The sequence below is a fragment of the Homarus americanus genome, unplaced genomic scaffold (genome assembly GCF_018991925.1).
Source record: "Homarus americanus isolate GMGI-L3 unplaced genomic scaffold, GMGI_Hamer_2.0 scaffold1438, whole genome shotgun sequence".
Classification (NCBI taxonomy): domain Eukaryota; kingdom Metazoa; phylum Arthropoda; class Malacostraca; order Decapoda; family Nephropidae; genus Homarus; species Homarus americanus.
In genome coordinates, this window is record NW_024753943.1 from 18,155 (window position 1) to 41,157 (window position 23,003).

General features: G+C 36.9%; 1 protein-coding gene across 12 annotated transcripts in view; it reads right to left on the minus strand.

Moving 5' to 3' along the window:
• Nucleotides 1–1,881: 1,881 nt before the first annotated feature.
• The window catches only part of LOC121855658 (myosin heavy chain, non-muscle-like), a 206,732-nt gene continuing 185,610 nt past the window's right edge, over nucleotides 1,882–23,003 (minus strand). For 7 of the 12 annotated variants that reach the window (XM_042350731.1, XM_042350730.1, XM_042350728.1 and 4 more), the window contains 13 exons: nucleotides 22,705–22,865; nucleotides 21,952–22,114; nucleotides 18,858–19,137; nucleotides 18,137–18,359; nucleotides 15,445–17,814; nucleotides 14,411–14,582; nucleotides 13,824–14,294; nucleotides 13,159–13,305; nucleotides 12,116–12,322; nucleotides 8,318–8,473; nucleotides 7,836–7,999; nucleotides 5,105–5,239; nucleotides 1,882–4,243 (listed from right to left, as the gene is read on the minus strand). In XM_042350731.1, the coding sequence (XP_042206665.1) occupies nucleotides 4,114–4,243; nucleotides 5,105–5,239; nucleotides 7,836–7,999; nucleotides 8,318–8,473; nucleotides 12,116–12,322; nucleotides 13,159–13,305; nucleotides 13,824–14,294; nucleotides 14,411–14,582; nucleotides 15,445–17,814; nucleotides 18,137–18,359; nucleotides 18,858–19,137; nucleotides 21,952–22,114; nucleotides 22,705–22,865 (4,779 nt within the window). In that variant the 3' untranslated portion in view covers nucleotides 1,882–4,113. Of the gene's footprint in view, nucleotides 4,244–5,104; nucleotides 5,240–5,576; nucleotides 5,686–7,835; nucleotides 8,000–8,317; nucleotides 8,474–12,115; nucleotides 12,323–13,158; nucleotides 13,306–13,823; nucleotides 14,295–14,410; nucleotides 14,583–15,444; nucleotides 17,815–18,136; nucleotides 18,360–18,857; nucleotides 19,138–21,951; nucleotides 22,115–22,704; nucleotides 22,866–23,003 lie in introns of all 12 variants that reach the window. The other 5 variants (XM_042350735.1, XM_042350733.1, XM_042350736.1 and 2 more) reach the window with 5 other exon arrangements.

Consider the following 23,003-nt stretch of genomic DNA (forward strand, 5'->3'; position numbering starts at 1 on the left):
CTCCCAAGGACCCTACCAGGAGCCCTTCCAGGGACATCATGAGGGGCCCTTCCATGGGCCTTCACAGGGGCACTTCCAAGGGCCCTACCGGTAGGTAGATGTAGGGGGGGAGGAGAATGGATAGGTGGAAGAGGTGGAGAAGGATGGGTAGGTGGAGGACAGGTAAGTGAAGGAGGCCGGTAGGTGGTGTAGGACGGGGTAGGTAGAGGGGGGTGAAGGACAGTTAGGTGGAGGAGGGCAGTTAGGTGGAAGAGAACAGTTAAGTGAACGAGGACGGGTAGGTGGAGGAGGATGAGGGCAACAGGCAAGAGGAGAACGGGTAGGTGGAGGAGGAGGACGACGGGTAGGAGGACGACAGGTAGGTGGAGGAGGAGGACGGGTAGGTGGATGAGGAGGACAACGGGCAGGGGGACGAGAGGCAGGTGGGAGAGGATGAGGAGGACAATGGGGTTTGAGGAGGACGACAGGTAGGTGGAAGAGGACGGGTAGGTGGAGGATGATAACGGGCAGGTGGAGGAGGAGAGCGGGCAGGTGGAGGACAATAGGATTCCGCTCCAAAAGATGGTAATATTTTGCCCCAGAATACGGTAGGATCTACTCCAGAAGACAGTAGGTTTCCGCCCAAGAAAACAGCAAGATTCCATCCCAGAAGACAGTAGGATTCCACCCCAGAAGATGGTAGTATTTCACCCCAGATGACAGTAGGATTTTAATGACACATTTCAATGTTAATTACTTGCTAACTATGGGTTTCCTGGGGTAAGGCTTACAATTTTCGGCCAAAAAATAGATTTGGTTGAAAATCTCGGTAAAAGTACTCCTGAGCATGCCAATTTCAAACATATGGTCCACGGATTACTGGAGGATTCTGCCCCAGAAGACAGTAGGATTCCGCCCTAGATTAGGGTAGGATCTCACCCCAAAAGACCAAGATTCTGCCAGATAAAATGGTAGGATTCCACCCCAGAAGACAGTACTTTTTTACTTCCCCCTTTGCTCCTCCCTGTTCAAATATACACACTTCAACAGTAATCAAACGTCTCAATTAGGTATTTGCCCTTTGTGGTATGGCAAATTTCATCCACTCTGTTCAGGATCATTCCTTCAGGTCACGTGAACTCAAGTTTTACCTTTCCCAAAGAAAAATAGCAACAAGTCGATAACACCATATTATCTTGGAAACAAGATATGTTAAACTATTTTTCTTGCTCCAAGATAACACAACCTAGTTGATCAGCAATGGGAAACGATGCTTCCTGATGTATTGTACTCCACAAGGGTTCCACATCTTTTCAATTCCACCAACACTACCCTACATGAACGATTCTTTGGTTTTCAGCTTTGCTCTTCTCACGGTACTTCTCTACCATCATGGTTGACAACTCTTGACCAGGTACTGTTCCAAAGCTTTGTCCAGTCTAACAAATGTGATCTTCTTGCTGGCCAACTTATGGTAATGTGTGGCATCCTGACAGTCTCAATGTCCAACTGGCCCAACAGCAGTTCCAGTTGATGGTGGAGCTCTTATGAATGTTGTTCACATCAAAATGTCAAACGATCCATTAGCTACTTCACCAGAATCAGTGGAATGGAGTTCCACTTTGTTGGTTTTAACAACACCCACATTGACAGCCTACTCAAATATCAAAGCCACATGAACACTATGGCTCAATCATCCTAGGCAGGAAAACAAACCTCTTCCATTGTTTATTTCATTTGTAAGGTATTCTTTTATATTGTCTTTTCAGGTACGTTGTGAAATGAGTTAACTAAAACTCGTTTAATGCCTAAATTAGTTCTTACTTCATCCTATGTCAGACTTTCTATCTGATCCAAGTCTTAATACTAAATTTTTTCCTCAGGTCTTTGAATGAAACACAGTTTGTCAAGGCCATTTATTGCAGTCAGTTGGAGTCCAGCACAAGTATATATAATAAGTGGACATAATGGATGCTGCCTGATCCTTAAATACATGCATAGTAATTTATCATTACCATATTCACTAGTTCTGTAAAAACAGTTTGTTACTTTTCCTTTCATTACCACTAATGTAAATGCACTTGGCACATCACCCCTGAATAGGAACTTCAACACCCAATACCACACTCCCCAACCTAAAAGACAAGAGGGCTTTAAACAAGATAAATTGGTCTTGGACAAATGGACGGTACACTATTGTCCTCCTTCACAGCTGAAGATGAAATTCTTCTGGAGTTTAAAGATATCACCTCATAAACCACACCTTCATTTACTGTTAATCCAAAATATTCATGTACCCAATCTGTACTGAACTGTATCTTCATATTTAAATGTTTCACTACCGAGATTCTAGAGTCTGCTCTTATCTTATAAGAATTACTGTACTTATACAACAGTGACAAATTATAAGAAAATATTCTAACAGACTCGAGAATCATTTTATTTTGGATAAATATACTTGCACATCCTAACTGACATGTCATGACAGAACTTCAGGCCCTAACTTGTTGGTAAGCAATGCTGTACCCTGCTCTTTTATAGAAAACTTTGCTTAATCAAAATTCTTCTATGTAATACCTGATCAGTTCAAATTAACAAATGCAATAGCAATATCAAAACAAAGCACCTGATAGAAGCTTTTATACCTTAAATCACAAATCAAAATTGTTTACTGCTATTCTTATTTCTTATCACCATCCTGTACAGTTTATCACTTCCCAAATACCCTCTACTCTTCAGAATAGAAATATTCCACTGGATTTGGTCTACAACTATAAGGCCATATTTTCTACTGACAATTGGGAATGATATATGTAAATGAGGTCAATTTGCTGTGAGCAATGGCTTAATTTTAAGGTCACTTGTAAGATAACAATAAATAAAAATCACCAAGGATACAACCAGTGCATACAACTATTTTGCGAAAATATTTAAAACTATGTGGATGGTTGTAATTAAGCTCTATATAAATGTGGGTACAGGATGCATAAGAAAATTTTCAATCACTAATTGGCCTGGCAACTATACAAGATACTGTAATTATGATAATACATAACAATAATAATCATATAGGTAGCTCTTAACTAATGGTAATATGTTATTCATTAATTATTAATCTATACATTGTAGCAGATTGGAAGCATTCATGGTTAGTTTGATACAAAGTTAGGAAAATCTATTATGACAGTAAAAAAAGTTTACATGCAGGATGCATGTTTCATACTATTCCATGTAAACTAGCAATTATTATTGCCAGAGCCACCTTAGTTTAACCTTTACTGCTGGCAATAGGTGGCATACATTTATGGTGTGGATCTGGTAGCATGTCAGGACCACTAATATTTTTCATCCCTTAATTCACACCTGACCCCTCCCCTCCCCATACCAACTGTTACCACAAGTGTACTTATATCCTCCATTAAATAATGTCACTTGTTGCTTGGCAACTACCAACTCATTCCATCTCACACTCACAGGGTTCACTGCCCCTTCATTACCCCTAACAATCAGCTTCTACCTTTTAGGCATGTAGGACTAAGGTACCTAAAATTAACTGTACCAACACTTTACAAGCTGGGGATTGTCAGAGGTTAGGATGAGGCAACTTTGTGCTTTCTGCAATCTTTTATCCACTCCATGTAAGTCTTCCCTTTGGATTAAGTACAAATATGCCAACACTAAAACACCCTAATTTCTTGGAATGTTATAAAATAATTTGTCAGTTCACTCACTGGGTATGCAAATATGGCAACAAATTCAACAAGAAGACACACCCATTGCAACAGATACGATCCTATAAATAATTTTATTTTTCATATTTAAATATTTAAGATTAAAATATATTTTAATATCCACATCTGAACACTGTTTAAAGTGATAGACCAATAGTTCTAATTCTATACGTATTAAATATACTGATTTTAGTCAAATTGTTGGCAATTTTTAATGCAGCCACACAACTAAAATGCTTTAAACTTGTCAACCCCAAACTTCATCTTTTGACAACATCAATGTGCAAGGAATTTTCTTAATGTGTAATGATGAAGTGGAGAGATTTTGGATAAGCATATTTAACAATGGTATCCCTCAAGGAGGGTGTGTCCTGGGACCAGTGATGTGGTGTGTGCTGGCTTTTCACTTGGTGGCATCTTCCTCCCCATCAACAGAATCATCTGCATTTTGTGAGTCGTCACTGGCTGCAGCAATGGATCCACGCTTCATCCCCAAGAACTCAAGACGGGAGCTGAGTCCAGCACCACCTCGCCTAATAGGAAAAAATTTTAAGATAATTTTTTTTTCCTCAATAAGTGATAAACCTGATAGGCTCTACTGACTTTAAGCTTAAAATTACAGCAAGGCTACAGGATGTTTGTCAAAAAAATTTATAAATGCTTTAAAGATTTACAGCTTAAATGTGAAAGCCTCTGAACAAGGGTACAGATTGCAGCTTATTTGTAAATTATGAGAAGATTATGAACATTATGAATACAGAATGGACTGACAAATGAAATATGCATGTGCATTCAGCAAAAGTGTGAAGCAGGTAATTTGCATGCATACAATAAAAAGGAATAGGCTCAAGTTTGAAAGCTTCATTCACTAATCAATATTACTACTAAGTGACATAGTTAGATAATGTTGTGCTTATTCTACAGTGCAAGAACAAACGTCAAATAAGTGGGCACAAAAAAATTCCTCATGCATATATGATTAGGTTACTACTAACGTGTGACCTTTCCGAGAGGAGTATCTGTAGGGGGACGGGAAATGCTGAGAAAATGGTTTTGACAACCAGTTTTACTTTCTCAAGCAACTTATATATCAGTATCTAATATAGTTGCATCACATAAAATGGTCATGCAAATTGATGCAACATTATCAAAAAATAAAAATAAATAAATATAAAATAAATCACAAAGAACCTAATGGGTGTTACAACTGAAATGTTAAGATATTAGTTGAAATAAAATCATTATATGTTAATTTAACTTGTGGTTGGAATTATGACAAACAAGTACATCAAAAATCACAAGAATATGCAAGACTATTCTATAATGTAATGGTTTCCACCTCGCACACAAGGCATTGCCTCACTACTCGGGCTAATAACCACAAGAAAACAAACTTCTCGTCTTCACTGCTACTGAAATCTTGAGTTAGATCAATCACATTTGAAGTCGAGGCATTCTTCATAAGCTTGCACAGGCCACGATTTGTTCGTTTTGTGATTTGATTTAAGACCTTTTCAGCCTCAGCTTGGCTACAGGAGCCATAAAATAAAGAGGGACATTAGATTTTTTTTTTTTATACCGAGAACTATATTAAAATCTATTATAATCTACTAATATTAAACTAAATGCCTAACTCTCTAGATTCCTATGATCTACAAAGTTCATGCCCCATCCATCACCAATTATATCCTAAACCAAATTAATAAGAAATCATTGAACAGCACATTTGTGATGGACACCAATGCAATTAGGCGCAAAAAAGCATGGTGTAGCAAGTAAAAATTAAAAGAAAAACAAGAAAAAAGTGCAGAACTAAACAATAACTATAATCATGAAGTACTCAAAGAATGTCTACAGGAGAAAGACCTTGTATGAGGTACCCACAAGAGCCTAGTCTTCATTGTCGTCCCGTGCTATAGAAGTCGTGGTGGTAGTCCGCCGACTACTCAGCATGTGACTACCCATTTTACTACTGCTGCAACACACCAAGCATTGGGTATCTTCAAATCAAAATTGTCAAGAAACACGAAATTTTCATACAAGGAGACATCTGTTTGATCGCATTGAAATAATAAAAAATAATAATAAAATAAACAAAACAAATAAAAAAAATATTTTATAAGTTATTGCAATGCATGGAAAATACACTCCTACTCCTCTGAACACATTTATGTGTTGGACAATTCTCAAATCACCATAGAATATACTTTCATTGAAATAATTCTTAAAATACATTCTCAACTGGCATCCTTGATAAATTATTCCGTTTTTTCACTAATATGTGTTGTGTTCCACTGAAAGAGCACATCAGCAATTTGAAGATAGTCACATTAATAATAAAACTGTTCAGCTGAAGAATAGCCTAAGTAAAAGCTTGTCCACATCTTCACCATACTGTAAAGGGACAACCCCACTGTCCAGGCATAGCTCAGCACAAGATCAAGAATAACAGGTCTAATGAAGAATTTTGGTTCTACTGTGCATTAAAAAAATATATATAAATACGGTGGTCCCTCGGTTAACGAATTACCTCCCATAAGGATCTTCAATTCAGTTAATGAACAAAACTTTGATTAACGAAATCCTTACGAACAACACGTTTTGTTGTGAGCATCAGCTGATGGACTAGTCTGCCAATTCAGTAATCTGTTCTATGCTTACATTCGTTTCCAGTGGAGTAAATATCAAGAAAGTTGTGCTCTTTAATAATTTGGCATTTTTTATATTAAAATTATTATTCATTTTAAAATTTAGTTAACATTGATAATATGTGCACCCATCAGCCGCTGACTCAGCCACCAGGCATCAGTTGGCTTTGTTGACAGTGGAGTGAACATCATTTTGTTGGTGTCTTGAATATTTTTGCATTTACATTGAAATTATTGGTCATTCTGAAATTTAGTTAACATATTGATAATATATACTGTAGTGCAGTGTTGATTTAAATAAATTAATGATGGCATCAAGCAAGGGTTCCCTGAAAGATGATTTCTCCTCCATCCTCACTTCCTTCTCTTCTCCCTTTTCCTCCACCCCCACTTCTAATTCCCATCATCAACCAGGAACCTTCTACATACACACCTCAAAGTAAGTGTACTTTACTGCAATTTTTTTTTTTTTTTTTGTACTTTTCTGTGAGCTGGAACCAATTACCCAATATCCCACTGAAACAATGGATTCGGTTAACGAACGACTCTGTGGAACGAGGGACCACTGTAAATAAATAAATAAATAAAATAAGTAAAATACAAATAACAGAAATATCCCTAAATGGGCAGTAGCTTGCTTAACCATAGCTTCAATAATGATTTGTGGCAATTTCATTAAAATCATTATTTCTTGTTGCTCTATGTCTAGTCTACATAACCATTTTGACTTCACCGTAATTCTCCCACTTAACATTTCGGTTGTAAAAATATATAGCATAAAGGTGTTATTATAATGATATCTTCTATATCTTAATTACTTCAGTAAGCAGAGAGTACCATTTTTAAGTATGTCTTCTGTATACAATACACGGTAAAGGAGACAAGTGTAAACGATACTACTGTACACACTGGCTCTTTAAAAATTATTACAAATAAATATTTGTCAAATTTCTGTTGCTACAAATACTCTGAGGGTATCTAAACAACACTAGTATATATACTGTATATGCATATTTGGACACTATTTGCTTCAATTACAATGAACATCAATATACAGTAGATTAATAAAAGAGCCTTCCTTTTACCATCTAGTCTGAAATAAGGAGGGTGGAAGTACTGGTGGCTACCACTGTTAATAAATGCTTTAGTAACACTGATATAACGTATATAAGATATTCTGCTGCAATCTAAAAAATCTATTAACATATTTAAATGATATAATAAAAAGGAAAATCCCAGAATTCATGGACGAGCTTTGGTTTGTCCCCCCACCACCAAAAATGTAAACATGCAAACACGCGTGAATATTTACTTGCTGAACTGTCTAAAGCAATAAAATTAGAGATTGAACAGAAAAAGTACCACCTAACCATTCAAGATAAAGAGTTTAAAATATTTTATAAACAATTCCTTGTCAACCTTTACAGCTTTTTCTTCTCTCAACTAGTGATGGTCCCATCATGCAATGTCACTCTACCTGAGTTTGGTCTTCAGTGAGGATATTTCTCTGTTCTGTGCCTCTTGGGATTCCATCATGTCCTCCACTTCACGTTGAGCTTTACGACGCTGCATCTTCTCCTTTGACAATTCATCTTCCGTTTCTTCCATGGTGCGCTTAAGATGTTTCACTCGAGCATTTGACTACAAGAACAAAAATTAATTAATACACTGCTCAGCAAGTAATTTTAATTTTTAATTTATTAAAAAAAAAAAAAAAAATTATACCCTTGCACACTCCACACAAAGTGATATGGTACCCTGTTGCATTTCAAAACATGAAAGCTTCATCTCCAGCAATATAGTTCCTACCATGAAACTATCAACAACTTGTACATAAATGATCCATGAAAATCAGCATAGCTTAATGCATATGAAGGTCTTTATGTAAATATAAAAAACTAACAATGTACACTAAAAAAAAAAAAAAAGGAAAAACATGTACTGTATATATAAACATACTTTATCTAACTGCTCCTTATACTGATCAGCATGACGGCGTTCATCCTCCACCTGCATGACCAGCTCCTTCAACTTCTTCTCCAGTTTACGATTGGCCTTTGCTTGACTAAGGCGGTCACGAGCTTCAACCTCAAGTTGTTCTTCCAAGTTGGAAACCTGATTAATAATGGTAAAGTATCAGTTGTATTAAATACATGTAGACATACACAGCTAGCAAAGTTGTCAAATACAAGCATTTGAACTATTTTACATAATTGTACTACATTTGTGGGTTAAGTACCAGAAAACATTGTGAATTATCCTATGAAATAAAGTTTAAATTATTTAAATAGAAATAATTAGTCATGTTCCAGAGACCAAATAATATGTATAAACTGTTTGAAAACTGCTTTAATAAACACTAAATATTGTACATAATACATAAAAAAACTATAGTAACATATAGGTACAGGAATACCTTGCTATTTGCAACCCCGCTTATCCACAACTTATATTTGCAAAGAATACCCCGCTTATTCGTGAAGAAAAATTACGATACACCACAGTAATAGGTACTGTATTTCAAACCATGCGGGCTAGCCGCAGCTCCCACATTCCGTTGTTAGGCCCGCTTCACACGAAGTGTTTTTTCCGCGCTGGAAAATTCACAGCGGGAGATGCACACTCCACGTCTGTATACTTGTACTTCCAAGCCACAGCGTGAAAAAAACATGCAGAGCATTCTAGAATCCTTCATATGGCAATGATAAATGCGAATTTAAATGGTTGCACTCGTTTACAAATGACGTACACACACAATCGCTCACACATACACACTGTTCGTTTGTATTGTTTTTACGGTAGTTACAGCATTTTATTGCATTATATGGAGTGTACCTGTATATCGAAAAACTATGTTGCTACAAAATAAAAAATATGAAGAGCATGGGTGTTTGTGTGTGTCAAGTAAATGTATGTCGAAGTATTAATATTTCTTGTAACACCTACTATATTTACAGTACCTGCTTTTATTGTACCATCAAAACCGTTTTATCAGAAATTATCATGTAAATAAATAAGTAATTACCATTACAATAAACATAATTGCCAACTAGACATAATCCTGACAGCTCTGTCCTCTTGTTCAACCTTATTACTGTACAACCCAGGTTGTACTGCTCCCCCATTATACTTATGTTTTTCAATTCCACTGTAATTTATATGTATATGTGTATGTATGTGTGTGTGTGTGTATATGTATATATATACATGTGTATGTATGTATATGTATGTATAAATAAAATATAAAATAATAAATAAATAAAAAATATAAATAATAAAATAAATAAATATTGAAGTGATAACCGTGGTAACATTATGGGATATACTTATTACCACCATGCTATTGTACTGTTCCAGATGAGAATAAATGTTACGCAATACTTCCTTGAGATAAATGTATAGTATATATCAGGTGCCTCAAAGAGAGCTCAGGTTCTCAACTGGCTCAGCCATGTTAATATTGTTATTATTATCCACTCTGTATCAGTATTTTTCTGGCAAAATAAAAATGTTTCAATTCAATTCAATTCAACTTGTCTGGTTGCTAAGTTAGACTATCCCTGTAGCTACACTCCACTAGCCCTCCTCCCTACCAGGCAAAGCTGTGTCTGTTATTTTTCAACTCGTATTTTCAGGTAGATACAGTGACCCCTTGTTTAACGAACGCCACGGTTAACGAAATTTCGGTTAACGAACTGCCTTCCATAAGGATCTTCAATTCGGTTAACGAATTTCTTACGAACCGACCTCAACATTATTTCGCTTGCACTGACCGGACAACCAGCTTTAGTATCAGTCCGCCAATACACTAATCGGTTCTAGGGCTTAAATTCCTTACTATTTCAGTAAATATCAAGAAGTTTATACTATTCAATAATTTTAAAAGTTTAATATTCAATTTTTTAGTCATTTTAACAATTATTGAACATAATTGAAGGTAAAGTGACTAGTTTAATGCGCGGCATCCAGCCTCTTAACACAGCAAACAGACGTTAGTCTCTCTCTGTTTTCAGTGGAGGTAACATCTTGCTTGAGACTCTCTTCAACTAAATGCTTTTTTTCTGTGTTTCCAAGCAAATTATTGGTCATTTTGAAATATATTTTACATATTGACAATATATAATGCAGTGCAGTGTTGATTTAAAGAAAATCTTGAATTACACCAAGAGAACTAAAATTTTATGGGTGAAATGGTGCCATGGGGTGACTTCTCTTCCACCCCAATGCCTTCTCTTCTTCCTTCTCCTCCACCCCCATTCTAATTCCCATCATCATCATCCAGGAGCCTTCTACCTCAAAGTAAGTGTAATTTTCTACCCTTTTTGTTGAATTTAAGCAATTTTCGGTGAGCTGGAACCAATTACCCAAAAACCCATTGAAACAATGGTTTCGGTTAACGAGTTTTTCGGTTAACGAGCAACCTGCTGGAACGGATTGTGCTCGTTAACCGAGGGACCACTGTACTGTATATTCTATGACATTATCAAGACTAAGTTAAAAAGTTTGGTAAAGGAAAGAAAAGTGGTGTTTCTTCTAAGGAAAAGTATGAGGAAGGGAAAAGTTATGGCAATGCTGTAAGTTACACCTATGCTATTGTAATACAGGGTATATCTTTGTGTCAGACTAAGAATAACCACCCATACACTCTGTGTCTGTACATTATACAGTACTTTAATGCACCATAACTGCCATTTTTAAAATCTAAAAAATTCATATTCAGAAAATCTTTCATAGCTATGTATTAGTAAAACAGCACTTCTTGGGGCCCTCTATTCCCGGATTAGTCCTAACAATGAAAGTTCTACTTTAGTAATAACAAGTGATCGCGGGCCCTTCGTGCCCGGTGAAAGTTTGAACGCTCGTGCTTGGCTAGCGTGCAACCGCCGTCCGGCTGACAGCGTACAGCGAATGAGGGTGCGCCAAGTTCGTAGACTTGCGTCATTATCCAGCATAAATAAAATGGTTAATTAATGCCTTCCTAAAGAAACCATCGACATGGGACCAGGTTTGTTCCACTCTACGAATTTTATGCAATTTTTCCACCAACTTTGATGAAAAACGATTGTGCCGTTTCGGCTGGCCAGAACAGACAGACACACGGCTATTCCTATAGTATATTAGATAGCACCGCTATTGAGGACAAGAGTAGGCACTTGTATGGTCTTATTTCATAATGAAGTCAAGGTCAAAGAACTCCGTATAATCTACAGGGGTACTTGCTTTTATAAACTGAATTTTGGTTCTTCACCATTAAATTTCTCACATTACACTGTACATTACACATCCCTGACAAAATTCATATTTTCAAGAGGAATGTTTAAATGGTTTTGATGAAAGTTCCAGGTTATTTATTGCTTTTAACTTGCAATATTTTATTTTAGTCTTTCAAGCCTTAATTTTAATTCGGCGACACATGACTTAACCTGCTGCCTCGCCAGGAACATAATTACCATAAACAATCAACCCCCACTAAAGACTAACAATTGTTTCACTTTCCTTTTATCACTGTTCAGTGTTCCCCAAATCACCCTCAATTTTATTACTTAACCATAAATGCAACAATATAATGTATCCGTCAACTAAACTCTTTTATATTCTTCCTTATGATGCTCACACTCATTCTTTCTGGTATTCTTCCCTCTCATGCACAACCTGTACACACACCATATCTTCAAGATAACCTCTACCAAATATTAATTTATTGTACAAACAACTTGCCATTTTATTAATAAAAAACTGTATATTACAAAAACCAACCTTCGACTCCAGTGCGGCTATTGTTGCTTTTGTCTTTGAACGGATTTCAGCTTCCAGTTCAGCCAGTTTAGCCTTTAGCTCTTTGTTCTGTCGCTCCAGCATGGACCGTTGACCCTCGAGCTTTACCACCGATGATTTTTCCGTGTTGTAATCGGTTTGTAGTTGTTCCATGGATAGCTGGTTCTTACGCATCTTATCCATAAGCACCTACAAGTGGAAAAAAAAATTTTAGACTACAAAATAACATAAGATCATGATATCACAGAATTGGGAAGAATGAGGTTCTTTCAGATTATATCTTAAACCAATAATATGAAGTACATCATCAGTAAAGTGAAAACTTAAAATCCTACGATAATTGTTCTATTGTGTGCTGCAGTGTCCTCTGAAGGACATCTGGAGAGTATTGTTAAAAGCTGAAATTGAGGAGGTAGGTGGATAGGAATGTTTAACATTACAAAAAAATGGTGGCAATGAAACCATCATGTAAAAAATACTTTAAATATTCATGCAGCTATAGCATAGTGGATGAGAGAGAGGATAGTATGGTATGGGACAAGAAAGGCTCACCACCTAAGGACTTACCATCCACTTCTGCACCACAAATACCCATTGCATTGTTTGTCACAACAACCAGGGTTCAGTAGTTGCCAGTTACTCTGTCTCACTTCATAGACTCCTAACTTGTCATCCATGATGAGTACAAGGAATTTATATGGTCTTTGTCTTCTATTTTTCATGTCTTCAATTTCATAAGATTATTTTTTTTAAACTTTAATGTCTTTTGAGTGTGTGTGTTTACTGGGTACCCTTGACTTCCCAAATGCCACAGTTATTGGGTTAATTGCAACCATTCACCATCTACTTCCTTCCATATCACTATTCAATGAGGGAGGGAAATGTATTAACTCTGGTGCTAAATGTAGCTAAGCCACTTTGGATCTGGAAATACTACTATTACAGTAATAGTAATAAGATAGGTGTACTATCCATTAAGTTCATGTTCTGGATACAAAAGCTAGAAACAGGTTAAGGCTACCCACCTCAACGTTGCTCTGTTCCTCCTCCAGTTCTTCTTCAAGGGCAGAGATACGAGCTTCAAGCCTCTTCTTCTCATCTGCACTCAAGGTAGCCTTTGATGTGTATTGGTTAAGTTCCTCTTGAAGTTCATCTCTCTCAATTTCCGCATTCTGATTAATTATAATTTGAGAAGACCAGAAAAAACTATCCATTAGAAGAAGAAATAGAAATATTATTCATCAATTAGAAAGCATGTTAATATTATGTCTCATATCTAATAAAAACATATCTGTGGGTGTAGTCTGCAAGCACACAACCTATCCTAAACCCATTAAGAAAAAGTATTTATGCTCGTGAATAGGTTCCAAAGCAAATAGTCAGTATTATATCACAAATAATGTAGTCTGAACCAGCAGAGACAGCTCTCAAACTACAGTAGGGTATACCACATTCACAAAAAGCAGATATGCACTGGTTAACCTTTCTTTACTTTCTAAACTACTTCCAAGAACTTGAAAATAAAAATGGGTACAGTATGAAAATAACCTAATCCATAATTTTATTGCCAGGAATTTTTTCAGCAATATGTATTAAACTAAATTAAAATAATCCAGGTTATTGTACCAAGCATATAAATGACTCAAACAAAACTCCTTATGGAAAGATATAAAATCCTAAATCATCTCACCTTGCGAGATCTCTCGGCAGATGCAAGATCTTCCTGATATTGAAGCAACTCTGTTTCCATTATTTTAATCTTCCTTTCCAATTCCTTGTACTGTGTAGCCATCTCCTCACGTGAAGCTCTGCTTTCTTCTGTCTCTCTCTGGTATTCCTTCAGTTGTGCTCCTGCTCGTTTCAATTGTTTAAGGGCATCATCCTTGACCTTGCTGTTCATCTCCAGTTGACCTTCCATGTCCTTAAGATCACCCTCCAACTTCTTTCGAGCAGTTACTGCAGCTGTGCGTTGCTTGCGTTCTTCTTCAAGCTCAGCCTCTAGTTCACGCAACTGCTTCACAAGTCCCCGTCGTTTTTCCTCACCCTGTTCCTCTCGAGCATTTAGGTCACGTTCAAACTGCGCTTTCATGGCCTGCATATTCACCTCTAGTCGCAGTTTGGCATCTTCAGTCAACTGTAGTTCATCTTCAAGCTCTTCAATCTGATAAGATAAAATTGTAATGGATATTAATGTCTTTGCTATTTGTTCAAGAAACCAAATAAACTACAAAGTGTCTACATATACTCAAAAGCAAATGGGGTTCTTTTAGTACATACCTGAGTCTTTTGTTCTGCTAATTGACTATCCAAGGCACGTTTTGCTTTTTCCAATTCATGGACATTCTTATCCGCTGTACCTCGAGTAGAAACCAAATCGTCAAGTTCAATCTGTAATCGCTTCTTGACAGTTTCCAGGTCCTCAATACGATCCATGTATTCCTCCAAAGTTCTACAGATAAAATTAAATTATGTATATTTTTCTTTGAACAAATGAATATATACATACATGTGTGTTTCCATAAAACATACCCAAATGGCATAAAATTATTAGTTAAAAAACAGAATAAGAAGAATAATGCAAAGGTTAATCTAAAATTTTTTAAACCTATTCACATAACCTAACGATGCATGTCGTGAATCCCCTCACCCCCAAGCAAATTTCAAAGCTCCACACTGAATACATCTATTAAATATTGCTTATAAATGTGTAGGAGACAGAATTGCAGTTGAATTACCATATAAAATTACCCATGCGTGTGTTTTGATTGGAGGGATAACTACAGAAATACATATTTTTACTTTAGTTCCTGCTATAAATAATCCACCTTTCCATTTCAGTATTAAGACTGTGCAGTACTTCTAAAAATATCCTTATTACATAAAATCCCTAAGAGTTCTGACTTCAGTCACTTCCACCAATTCAGCCAGAAAACAAAAACCATGTTCTTTCCTGGAAACATCAATGCTGACAACTACACCTACATGAATTCTATAATTACAGCAGTTTTATATAATCTTTGAGAGTTATCCTTAAGTGGTTCACATAAATTAGTGGTTTTCTCCTCCTCATTATTAAACTAGACCAATTGAGTTATGTAAAGAGCAGTCATAAGTTATAAAATTTTATCTGAAGATGGTTATTAGATACTTTTAAAAGACTGATGGAAGAAAATGATAAATTTAGGGTAAAACTAATTGAAAAAAATTATAGATGAACATTCCATTTCATTCTACATGTTCTACACTGCTGAACATACAAAACTGCAACTTAAGCAAGGAGAACATAAAAAAAAAAATACTGCTAATCCAACCTGTTAAGTGAGAGAATCTTCGTCTCCTTCTCCCTGGCCTCACGTTCTGAATTTTCCTTTTCTTGTTGACAGCGCTCATAGTTACCCTTCTCTTCATTGAGCAGTTTATCAAAGTTTCGTTGTTTCTTTTCCAGTTCCACAACCTTGGCACGGTTGGCATCAATGTCAACTTGGGCATCTTCTAATTCTGCCTGCAACTTGCGTTTACTCTTCTCTAACTTCTCGTTTGCTGCTTCCAATTCTGACAAACGAGCACGAAGTTCTTCCAATTCCTTCATCTGACGCTTGCGTGTCTCTTCCAGTTGTTGTGCATTTCCAGACTCTTCATCAGCCTTCTTCTTTGCCTCACTTAACTGTACTTGTAGAGTAGCAACTTGTTTCTCAAAATTACGCTTGGCACTTTCTTCCTCATCAAGAGACTCCTGCAAGTGATCTTTCTCTTGTTCAAGACCACGTACTCGAGAGTTGAGGTTCAGCTTCTGCCGGGTTTCTTCCTCGAGCAAGCCTTGTATCTCTTGTAAGTGAGATTCAAGATTCTTCAACTGGTTATTAGCTGTCATAGACTTAGAATCAGCTTCTTCCATAGCAATATTTGCAGCATTCAGTTCTTGTTCTAGTCTATTCTGGCGTTCTTGTAGTTCAGACCTATTACGGTCAGATTCTGCAATCTTCAACTGCAAGTCAGAGATTACAGCTTCACATTGTTTTCTCTTCTTTTCACTTTCTTGCTTTGATAATGTAATACTCTTCAGATCATTGGCAAAGTCTGCATTTTCAGCTTCAAGTTGATTCTTTGCCTTCTCTAATCCACTCTTTAATTTCTTGAACTGATCAATTTCCACATTAAGGTTTTCTAAAGCATGAGAATGTTTCTGGCGGAGCTCAGCAATCTGTTGTTCATGGATTGTTTGATCATCATCTAAGCTCTTCTTGAGGGAGGCCAGCTCCTCCTCTCTCTTGCTACGTAGTTCTTGCTGTGCTGCTGTTGTATCTAGGGAATCCAACAGTTCATTCTTAAGTGCCTCCAATTCCTCATTCAGGTCTCTCTTTTGTTTCTCTGCCTTTGCTCTAAGGGTTCGTTCAGCTTCAAGATCTTCCTGAAGTTCATTTAGCTGGGATTCAACTTCACGCATACTTTTCTGCAGTTGTGACTTGGCAGCAGCCTCTTCATCAACACGCATCATAGCCTGAGCCAATTCTTCCTCTCGTTTGGCTAGATGAATCTGTACTTCATGAATTTGGTTCTTTTTCTCACTGATCTGTTCTTTCAAGTCGTTCAGATCAGTTTCACATTTCCTCTTAGAGCGTTCTAATTCTGATCTACCTTGCTGCTCTTTCTTCATTCTGTCCTCAAGATCTGTAATCATTGATTCATGCTTAGCTTTGAGTTTCATAAGGTGCTTTGATTTTTCTTCTTCCTCGGCTAATGTACTCGAAACATCCGATGACCGTTCTTCCATTAATTTCTTTTCTTTGAGTAATTTTTGGTTTATATCCTCAAGAAGTGCATGTTCTTCTTCGAATTTTTTTAATTTGGCATCACACTGAACTTTCTCAAGCTGAAGTTTTTGCCGTGCAGCCTCTTCCTCTTCTAATTGTTCTTCTAGGTCCTGAATCTGAAGCTGAAGCTTCTTTTTCTCTGTTGTAAGGCTTCCTGTGCGTTCCTCTTCTTCTTCAAGTCTGGTTTCCATGTCGTGCAAAATATCTTCAAGTTCTTGTTTACGTGCTAAAAGACGAGCCCTCATCTCTTCAGCTTCAGCACATAACTCTGTCTCAGCTTGCAATTGTTCTGCTAAGACATTCTTTTCCTGTAGAGCCTGCTGGAATTTATTTTCCATGTCTACATTAGTTTTCTTTTGACCTTCTAGTACATTTTGTATCATTTTAAGCTCTTCTTCTTTCTGCACGAGCTTTTCTTCTTGTTTGGTTACCTGAAGAAGTGGCTTCACCTTTGTGTAAAGGCGCCACCACTGCCAATTACGGAGCTTGAGGTAAGCAGCACAATTACGCTGGATGATTCTGATGGCATTCAATTGCTGAAGTCTCTTCTGATAGTTCTTACGTGCCAACATACCACGACAATATGCCTGAAATTGTACAATGAGATCTGTCATTTTGATGTCTCTCTCTTCCTCCAAAGATGCCAGAACACCAGCCCTCAGGAAAATCTTGCTCTGACCAATGCGGTACAAATTTGGTTCTAGTTCCAGGGCTTGGATCATCATCTCACAGGCCTTTTTGCCATCCATAAAGCCCTTGGGGATAACATTAGGAGTGAGGAGCTCATAACGCTGGCGGAACTCCTGGAAAGGGATGCGATTGGGGAAGCCCTGGCGACAGATCCTGATACCCTCAAGCACACCATTACACCTGGAAAATAATAAAAAATAATAAATGAAAAGGGAAAGAAAATTGCCATTATATTAACCTGACTGTAATACAAAATATATCACTTCGAATAAGTCGAGCATAGCCAAGTGAACATGTTGGGTTCTTGGTTACACAGTATAAAATATAAGCAGTGTTTCAATCACCTGTTTATAATGGAATGCTGCCTAATATAATAAAAGTTTAAATTCTGACATAATAATTGGATTTTTTTTTTTGAGGGGGGGGGGTGAATTAACCAATCTGTATATTCAAATACAACACTACTTCTCGCCACTGCTCTCTACGCCTTGCAAATTATTACCTCAGCTGATCAAGTACTAGGCCTGCATCAATCTTGCCAGCACGCTTGTCATGATTAGGAATTATACATCTTACAAAATTGGGGTTGGTGTTTCGCAGGGTCATCATGAGCTTTGTCAGCTGTTCCTTGTAAAGCTGACTCACTGTACGGAACATGCCTTTCCTGGTGCGAGCGCCAAACTGACTGTCTCCCATTGCCTGCTGTGCCATTCCAACAATCTCAGCTGTGAATATTATGGTCCTGAATTAGCATATGAAAATTTGTAGGGAAACTAGTGGCTTGTTCTAAAAATCTTAAAATATTTTTTGATAAACATCAATGGTCATGCCTTTTGTTTATAATCCATTACTTGTCAATTTCTTTTGAAGAAATGTAAACTTATTAATAGTCTTTCCCTAGATCAAATAAAGTACTTTACTTTAATTTCTCAAATGCTCCTTTGATTTCAGTGCAGACCACATACAGTACAAATTCTGACAAATAAAGTGCACTCCCTTTTTTTATTGTAAATCTGATAATGTTCATATGGTAATTCACTTTGTATACAAGCATATACAGTAAATGGAAACCCTAAAGCAACAATTTAAAGCACACACAATTTTGTATCCTAAATTATTTTCTTTTTCTTATAATTGCAAATAATTTCATGAATTTAATTAAAGCTATTCAGTAATTCCTTCAGCTGTTTAAACTGCATTGGCCTTTATTAAATTCTGCTCACCATCTTTCCAGATTTGTACCATAAAAGGATCCTGAGATGCCTGAAGCAATGACACAATGTTTTCGTTAAGGGGGTCCATGTTCTTCATCAGCCACTGGTGTCCTGAGTAATCTACCTTGCCAGCATAATGGACAATGGCAAAGTCAGCTTTATCACGAAACTCTGACTTGCAGAACTTTGGGTGGACAGAGTGAGAGGTGTTGAGCTTGTCGATGAATGTTTTGTCAGTAGCCTTGGGGAACCAACACTCTTCATCCAAAAGGGCCAAGATACCCATTGGCTGGAAAAAAGAAACTTATAAATCTGTTGTTTACCACTCATTAGCAAGGCAAGTTTTTTGAGCAAGGCGCTCTTATTTTTTTTTTTACATAATTTTTTTTTTATAATACCTATCGGGATTTAGTTATTATTTATATGAAAATGTAATTTTATTTCATTTTTATTATATTTTGGTAGTAAATATGAATGAAATAAGGACGTAAATTGAATTGGGTCCTAAATTAACTAGGGTTTTAAATATAAAAAGTTATTGGTCGAACCATTGTTATCGGAGGCTTTACTGTATAGGTATTACATTAGTGAACATCTTTCTCCAAAAGACTACTATATATACAATTGGCACAGCAGGACATCATTCCTGATCTGAAATATAGACGAGGAGTTACATACAGGTATGCCCCGCGTTACGGAAGCTCGGGTTATGGAATTTCGCCCTTACAGAATTTGTAAATTATGACCAATGATTTCGCGTTATGGCCCGTAAATCTGCCCTTACGGAAATTAGGGTAAATTTTAATAAAAAAAAAAACACTATATAAAATTATAATTTTTTTTTAAAAATTCTAATATGTTTGGTGTGGATTTCTTGGTGTTTGCTACCGCCAAGTGTGGCGTCGCCACGAGGAATCACTCCATTAATTACATCCAGTGTGCGCGTATGTTTCTCGCCCCAGCAGTTTGATTTAACTTTTACAAACATACATTAAGTACAGTACAGTGCAGTGCATTACCCTTATTCAAGATGACTGGAAAGAGGCCATCAAGTGGAAGTGACCGTAGTAGTGCAAAAAGAAGCCATAAAGGCATTACATTGGATATTAAACTTGACATTTTAAGAAGGTTTGATGCTGGAGAAAAACATAGCCAGATTGCAAAAACATTAGGTCTTGCTACTTCAACAGTGGGAACAATCCGGGATAATAAGGACAACATTAGGTCAAGTGCTCAAACAGCTACTCCATTAACTGCTCAAACCTTGTATTTTCATGGAAGTGATGCGATGCTGAATATGGAACGACTCCTGAGAGTCTGGATTAAGATCAGACTAAACACAATGTGCCACTAAACACTATGGTTATTCAACAGAAGCCATAAGTTTATATAATGATTTGCAGGAAGAGGAAGGTGCATCTTCTGAAGTTAAACCTTTTCTGGCGAGTGAAGACTGGTTTGAAAGGTTTAAGAAGCGCCTTAATTTACACATCATAAAAATGAGCGGTGAAGCTGCCAGTGCTGATACAGATACTGCTAATAAATATCCTGCTGAGCTGAAGAAAATTATTGATGAAGGAGGTTACACACCAGAACAAGTGTACAATGTTGATGAAACTGGGCTTTTCTGGAAGCGCATGCCTGCTAGAACTTTTATTTCCACTGAAGAAAAATCAGCACCAGGCTTTAAAACATCCAAAGATCTTTTAACACTTCTTTTGGGAGGAAATGCCTCAGGTGACATGAAATTAAAGCCCCTACTTGTGTATCACTCAGAAAATCCAAGGGCTTTCAAGGGCTATGCCAAGTCTAATCTACCTGTGATTTGGCGTTCCAATAAGAAGGCTCGGATGACTATGACCCTTTTCCAAGACTGGTTCACAAAATTTTTTTTCCCTGCTGTAGAAAGATATAATGCCAGGCAAAACATATCTAATAAAGCATTGCTCCTCTTAGACAATGCACCAAATTTAAATGATCTTTCTGATAATGTGAGAGAGGAGTACATCCCCAAGAACACAACTTCCTTGCTCCAGCCAATGGATCAAGGTGTGATAGCTAACTTAAGGCATATTATCTAAGGAAAACTTTTTTGCAGCTCATAAAAGCAATTGATGGGGAGGATAAACGTACAATTAGGGACTCCTGGAAAAAATTCAACATCTTGGATGCTGTGGATAATATAGCAGTCATGGGATGAAGTGAAAACCTCAGCTATGAATGGTTCATGGAAAAACATATGGCCAGAGTGTGTCCATGAATTTAAAGGTTTTCACAAGCTGAAAGTCTATAGCAAGTTCAACAAGATATTGTGACACTTGCAAATAATGTCGGCTGTGAAGAAGTCATAGAAAATGATGTGGTTGAGTTGCTAGAGTCCCATAGAGAAGATTTGACTAATGAAGATCTGATGATGTTGGAACAAGAGCGAGCTGCAGGACAAGAAGAGGATATAGAATCTCCACCACCCCACTTCAGTTGACAACAAAGGATATGTCTAAAGGGTTTGCACTAATAGAGGAAGGTCTGCAAATCTTTGCTGATAACGACCCCAACCATGAAAGGAACATCAAGACTGCAAGAGCAGTTAACAATGCTCTCGGTTCCTACACTGAGCTGTACAAGGAGAAGGTGAGCCGTAAACGTCAAACAACTTTGGATGAGTTATTCACTCTCAGAGAAAAGCCTAAAGCAGATGATGATTTACAGGGCAGGGCAGAAGATAGTGGTGCCCCTCCCTCTCAATAACTCCCTTTGCACCACCTGTCCTCACGCAGCAGTCAACATCTTTTGTGGTGAGTACAGTACAATATTTTTATTTATTCCAACTGTATTTCTCTTCATATTACATGTATATCATAAATTATTTATTGTACTGTATTGTATGTGTTTATAAATGTTTATTTTCGTTCACGAAAATGCTTGAATTACTTTTTGGGGGCCGAAAAAAATTCCGTAGGAACGCACCTCCAGTTTTTTAATGGAAGTCAAAGGGAAAATAGGTTTTGCGTTATGGAATTTCGCGATACAGTCAATTTTCCAGGGACGGAACCCTTCCGTAACGCGGGGATGCCTGTATTGTAGTACACCAAAACTAACTCACCTTCTCAATGAGGTCAATGGTGGGTTGAAGATCTAGGCCAAAATCTATGAACTTCCACTCAATTCCTTCACGCTGGTATTCCTCTTGTTCAAGGATGAACATAGTGTGATTGAACAACTGCTGTAACTTCTCATTTGTGTAATTGATGCAGAGCTGCTCAAAGCTGCAATTTAAAATACTGTATCAACACACACACACACACACACATCTTACTATCTGGGTAACATAACATACTTTATTGTGATTAAACTACTAAAAAAGTAAACCAAAATCTTATTTTTAAAGATTTTGCACAAACAATAAGATACATTCAAAACACCTTTTGAAACACATCCCCTTCTACAATGCTTGATATGTAATTTTTTAATCAGATCAAATTATACAGTCATTGAATACACTAATACCTGGATATGGAACCCAAATGGAGCTAAAATTTTTGTCAATTACTTTCTCCATGGGATGCTGCAGTTCAAATATTAACTGTTAATATATTTGTATCAAAATCTCCTACCTTAACATGGTTACATAGAATGTCATCTTCTAGTACCAAGAATTCTATGATAAACAACCATTCCTTACATCTCTTCTTTTTCTCTGTTCTCCCTGTAGATAGTAACACACTTTGGGTAAATTTTAGGAGAATCCCACTTTCATAAAAATCTAAAGTGTTTGAGGCCTTGAATAGTTTTAGGTACCAGTCACCAATATAATTGGTAAATGAAATAGTGTAAGACAAGACAACAATGTACCAACCTGTTCATGGCAAAGATTTCAAAACCAGCTATATCAAGGATGCCAATGAAGGATGCACCTTGGCGTTTGGTGCGGTCCAGCGAGCGGTTGATCCGCATGACAATCCACTTGAACAGACGCTCATACAAAGCCTTGGCGATGGCCTCTACAGCAAACTCACACTTTAAGGAATAATTAAAAAATAATTAACTTTCAAAAACATAAATTGAAAGGAATTTAAATAGAAGAATGGTTGCTATGAAAACAATTCTCGACATGCACAAACTCTACTACTTATTTCTTCTCTAAACAAAATTGAC